The sequence below is a fragment of the Ananas comosus genome, linkage group 1 (genome assembly GCF_001540865.1).
Source record: "Ananas comosus cultivar F153 linkage group 1, ASM154086v1, whole genome shotgun sequence".
NCBI lineage: Eukaryota > Viridiplantae > Streptophyta > Magnoliopsida > Poales > Bromeliaceae > Ananas > Ananas comosus.
In genome coordinates this window covers 16,815,665-16,821,042 of record NC_033621.1, presented here as the reverse complement: position 1 = coordinate 16,821,042, position 5,378 = coordinate 16,815,665, and the positions used below count along the sequence as shown (strand labels likewise).

Sequence of the window (5,378 nt, the reverse complement as noted above, 5' to 3'; positions counted from 1 at the left end):
CCTAGTGCGAAATACCCACTTGGTTGTGAGAATTGCAAAAATTGCAATTTCAAAGTTTCTTCAACTTCTGGGGTCTGGACCCTAGTCTACGGTCTGGACCCCTGTTACCCCGAATATTGCCCAATACATGGGCTATCTCATCAGATGGAAGTTGAGGGCTTTTCATGCAATTGTTGTTTAGGTTGAGGCCTATATGAGAGTGAGCAGAGGCTCCCTCCTCTATTCTTCTCTCTCAACCAACCCTTAAACATTTCTCTCTCTCTCCCTCTCTATAAACTCTTGCTCTCTCTCTCGCAAGAAGGAGAAAGAAGAGAAGTGAAGAAGAAGAGAAGAAGTGAGAAGAGAGCAAGGAAGAGGAGGATCACCATCATCGAGTCGTCGGCCGCGTGGGGAGCAAAGCGGGGAAGTAAGCGTCTACCGGCTGACAAGGGGGAGGGCCGAGGGGGGGGGGGAGAGCGGGGAGAGGGTGGGAACCTAGGAGAGAAGGTAGGAGCGGGGAGCGTGTGAATCGAGGCGCGAAACTCGAGAAGGGCGCCAGGGGGAGCGAGGCGCCGCCAGTGGAGGGGGCGCAGATAAGCGGGTGGTCGAGCGAAAGTAGGGGCGGCAGAAACCGAATCGGCCGAGGAGCGAGACGCCCCGGCGCCCTGGCGGCGAGACTGGGGCGACGAGGCGGCGAGGGGGGCGAAGATGAGCGCAGCGAAGGGGGCGCGCGCAGTGCCACGCGTGGAGGGCGAAGCGGGAGGGGCTGAGGGGCGAGGCGCGCGAGGGGGAGCGGCGCCAACGTAGGGGAGGGGGGGACCAGCCCGAAGCAGGGGAAACAAAAAAAAAAAAAAAAAGCGGCCCGCGCCCGAGGGCGGGAGACACACGGGCCGTGCGCGAAGGGAGGAGGTTCGAGGGGAGGTGGCATGGGGGGGGGAGCGGTGGCCAGAGGGGCGGGGAGGGTCGGGGACTGGGGGCCGAACCGGGGGGCGCGCGTAGCCGAGAAGTGACTGGGGGAAGGCGCGCGAGCACAAGAAAAGCCGAAAAAAAGGCAAAAGGGGGGGGCAGCCGCTCGGGGAGCGGAGCAGGCGGGGACCGGGGGACAGGGGGGAGGGCAAGTCGACCGGTCAGGCCGGGGAGGGCCGGACGGGACGGGAGGGAGTACCGGTACACAGCAGGGGGCCACACAAGACCGAGGCGGGGGTGGCAGGGGCGGGGGGGGACGACGGACGGGAGCCGAGGGACCGGGACGCAGGGAACAGAAGCGGAAGGGGGAGGGCAGGGGAGGGTGGGCGATGGGTGCCGGCGGAGAGCAGCACCACGCCGCCCGAGGGCGCGCCCCGGGGAGCGGAGAAAGAGAGGGGAGACCAGGGAGGGCACCGCGTAACCCGGCACCGGGGGAGGGGAGCGCGGGGGAGCGGGGGAGGGAAGGGCGGGGCCCCGGGGATGGGGGGGGGCCGCCAGGGGGAAGCGGGAGCGTGGGATGGGAGCCCAGAGGGGCAGGGAAGAGCGGGGGACGGGGAGAGGTGGAGAGCGGGGAGGACGGCGAAGAAGGGAAGCGACGAGGGCAGCTCCCGCGAGCGGCAAGGGGGACGGGGGAGGCGAGTAGGGAAACCCGAGAGGGGACTGAGGGGGAGGGGGGAGGGGGAGCGAGGGCGGGGGAGGGAGAGGCGGGGAGGAGACCGGCCGGGGCGGGGAAGGGGAAGGAGGCGAGCGGCCGGGGTGAGCGGATGAGAGCGATGTGGACGCGGGAGCGGGGGGGTGGCCCGGGGGGGGCGGCTAGGGGAAGGGGGACTGAGAGGGAGCGGAAGGCCCGGGGGGCGCGGGCCGGGAAGACGGTGAGGGAGGGTGAGACCGGGGAACGCCGGGCGGCGCAAGCGAAGGAGCACGCGACGGGGCGGGTGGTGGGACCTAGGCACACAAGGAGAAAAGCTCAGGGGGGAGGAGTGAGGGGGGGAAAAGGAAAAGCAGTCGAGGGGTGAGAGGGGGAGGGAGGGGAGAAGCGGAAAAGGCCGAGGGACAGAAGGGCAGGGGGGACGGCGACGGAGGAGAGAGGCGAGAGGAGCGGATGGGGGGGGGGGAGCAGGCCAGTGCCGGAGAATGAAAAGACGCGGGAGGCGGAGTGAACCTAGGGGGAGGGGGGGGGGGACAGCGAAAGAGGGCAAAAGGGCCCGGTAGAGGAGCGAAGGAGAGAGGGATGGTGAAGGAGAGGCGAAGGGCAGCAACAGGCAGGGAGCGCGGACGGGTGGAACCGTGTCGGGGGTGAGAGCAAGGGAGGAGGGGGGGAGGGGGACAGTAAGGGGCTAAGGGCAGCAAGGGCACGAGGGCGGAGGGAAGGGGGCGAACGGGCGGGGGAGAGAACTAGAGCGGCGGGAGGCGGAGGACGAGACCGAGGGAGAACGGAGGAAGGGGAGACGGAGAGGGGACGAGGCGCCTGGCCAGGGGGCCGCAGGCGCACACCATGGGAGGGGCGCGCCGGACAAAGCCGCACGCCGAGGGAGCCGAGGCCGCAGGAGGGGCCTCCGCGGCGGGCGGGGGAGGAAGCCGACGGTTCATTGCGGCGGCGGCATAGGGGGACACGACACGGAGGCCATAGAGGAGGGAGGGGGCCGGCGACCACAGGCACGGGAAATCGGGCGGGAGACAGATGCGTCTACGAGGCCGGGGCGGGAGGGGTCGGGCGGCGGAGATGTGTGAAGGGGAACAGCGTCACCGAGGGGGGGAGAAGGGAAGAAGCACGCACGAGAGAGCGGGGAGGAGGGTCGACGACGGGGAGAGGCCGGAGGGAGAGAGAGTGCGGAGAGGAGGGACGGGCCGGGGGCAGGGGGCCCCGGGAGAGACGCGGGGGCGGGGAGAGGCTGACACCGGAGGCAGGGACAGACGGGCAGCAGGAGGGGGATGGGGGGAGAGGGGGATCGGAGGAGGAGTGCAGGGGAGCAGGAGCGGGAGGTGCGGAGATTGTAGCACCACCATGGAACAGCAGGCGGACGGGAGACAGAGGAGGTTGATGCGAAGGCAGGGGCACGCGGAGGGCAGGCGGTGGGGTGCGAGTGGCTGGGTAGAGCTAGGGCGTCGAAGACTCAGCGCGGGAGGGGGGCGCGTAAGAGGTAGGGGCAGGGACGGCACGCGGTGGGCGGGGGGGGGCCGGAGGGGGTGAGCAGGGGAACGCGCGCTGAGCTTGCCGGTCGAGGAATAGCCGGTACGGGGAACGATGAAAGGAGAAGGCGCACGCCCGTGGGGAGGGGGGCGGGCAGAGCGGCCACGCAGCGCCGGCGGACGGTCGCGGGGAGCGGAGGACGAGGGAGGCCAAGGGCGGGGCGGCGAGCGAGGCGTCAGCGCAGGACGACGGCGGCCGCAGGGGCGCCACCGCGTCGAGGGAGGGGGGTGGAGGGGGAGAGCCCGTCCGACCGAGCGGGACGACGCAGACCACCCCGGGGGGGCACGGGGGGGCAGAGAGGGGAGACGGGGAGGACGGCTAGGGCGGGGGGGGAGCGGGACGCGCCGGGACGAGAGGAGAGAAGCGACGGCGCGGCGAGAGCGAGGGAAGGGCAGGGCGTCGACGGGCCGCGGGGAGGGGAGACACCGGGGGAGGGGTACAGAGGGCGGGGCGAGGTCGGCGCCGCGCCGAGTAAGGTGCCTGCGGCCGGGGGGCCGGGGTGCACGGTGACAGAGAAAAGGGGGGGAGAGCAGAGCGAGGGGGGAGGCGGAGGGCGACCGAGCAAAGCGTGAGGCTGCCGCGCGCGGGCGGTGTTAGGCGAGTTTAGTTGGGCTGGGACGGTGGCTGGGGGACGAGAGGAAACGAGAGCGCGCGGAGAGACGGAGAGAGGAGGTTGACGGGGATAGGAGCGGTAATTAGGGAGGAGGAGGGGCGTGCGATTGAGAACGGCGGAAAAAGGGGAGAGGGCGAGGGAGGGGGAGGGCGGCGAACGGCTGGCGGAGAATCAGGGGGCCGGGGCTGTGCCCCGCCCGCCCGTCGGGGGGCGGTCCGCGAGCCGGGCAGAACGCGGACATCAGCCGGGAGGGACGGCGAGGGCCGCGGGCAGGACGAGCGTCTGGCAGCTGAGCGGCGCGTGCGCTGGGGAGGAGGGGGGTGAGGGGGAGGCAAGTGGGGAGTCGGGTGGGAGGCGTGGGCGCACCGGGGATACGCGCGGCGCGGACGAAGGGGGGCGGGCCTGTAGGCGCGCTGTAGGACGGCGAGGGGGTGCGTGGACGGGACGCACCCGGGCGCGGGGATGCAGGGCGTGTCGGGGCGCGCTGGTGGGGGGGGGGGCGAGGGCAGGGCACTGGCACATCCCGGGGGGTACTTATCGGCCGGCGAGGGACCGCCGGCGCGCGAGCGGCCTGTAACGAGGCGGGCGAGGTCGAGGCTCTGTGGGGACGGGCTCGCTTGGAGGGTACGCAGCTTGGCGGGGCGGGCGGACGGCAGGAGCGAAGTTCAGGGGCGCGGGCAAGCGCGTCACGGAGGCAGGCTGGTGTGGCGGCGCGGCCGGCTGGCGGACGCGCGTGCGTCGCCGTGCGGTCGGGCAGCTCGCGGAGCCGTTCGCGGGCGGGGGGCGGGTCGGGCCGCAACGACCAGCAGGCGCGGACTGGGGGGGGTGGGCGCGCCTGGGGGGAGGCGGGCCAGGGGAGGACGGCGCCACGTGGAGAGGCAGCTCGGGAGGGGCGGCCGACGGCAGGAGGGCGGTGGCAGGTCCGGCCGGGAGGTCGGTAGACCCGCCAGGCGGCCCACACGCCCGAGCACAGGGTCACGCGTGGGGACGCTCACGAGGGCGCAAGCCCCGGCGCCCCAGGGCTGGCATCGGGCGGGGACACCGGCGACCGCACCGCGGGAGAGCGGGATGGCAGCCGGCCACTGTGAACACACGGGACTGGGGCAAGCGAGGGGCGAGGGGGGGAGTGAGGGCGAGGGTGGCCACGCTGTGGGGAGGGGGGAAAAGGGATGGCCGACCCGAATAGGGCGAAAACTGGAACGGGGACAAGGCGCGGAGGGGGACGCGCGGGGACGGCCCGGGAAGGAGAGACGGGCCCCCAGGGAGCGAGGGGGGGAGGCAGCGGAGGAACCGGGGCCCGGGCAGGCGAGACCGGGGCCCGAACGCCGTCGGCGCAGGGACTGGACCGGGCCTTCGCAGGGAAGAGACCGGGGGGGCGAACGGGGGGGCGGGGGGCGCAGCGAGAGTACCGGTCCGGCGGGACTGAGACTTTCCGCGGCGGCAGCGAAAACGGCCAGCCGGGCGGAGGCAATAGGGGGGGGGGAGGGGTGGGGAGGGTACAGAGAAGCGGAGAGGGCACGGCGCCTGCGCCGCGCCGCACGGCCCCAGTGGCGGGGGCCGCCGAGAGAGAGAGCGAAGAGGGGAGAGAAGGAGAAGAAGGGAAGAAGAATAGATGCGGTGGAGGAGGGG

At 72.0% G+C, this 5,378-nt stretch overlaps 1 protein-coding gene across 1 annotated transcript; it reads left to right on the top strand.

Annotated features, from left to right (window-relative positions):
* Nucleotides 1,275–1,961, top strand: LOC109719357 (translation initiation factor IF-2-like). Its single transcript, XM_020246017.1, has one exon. It carries the CDS (start codon nt 1,275–1,277, stop codon nt 1,959–1,961), a length of 687 nt encoding a protein of 228 aa, XP_020101606.1.

What these genes read in the sequence shown, in the direction of transcription:
- LOC109719357 (XM_020246017.1), top strand. Translation starts at nt 1,275, where the DNA reads ATGGGTGCCGGCGGAGAGCAGCACCACGCCGCCCGAGGGCGCGCCCCG.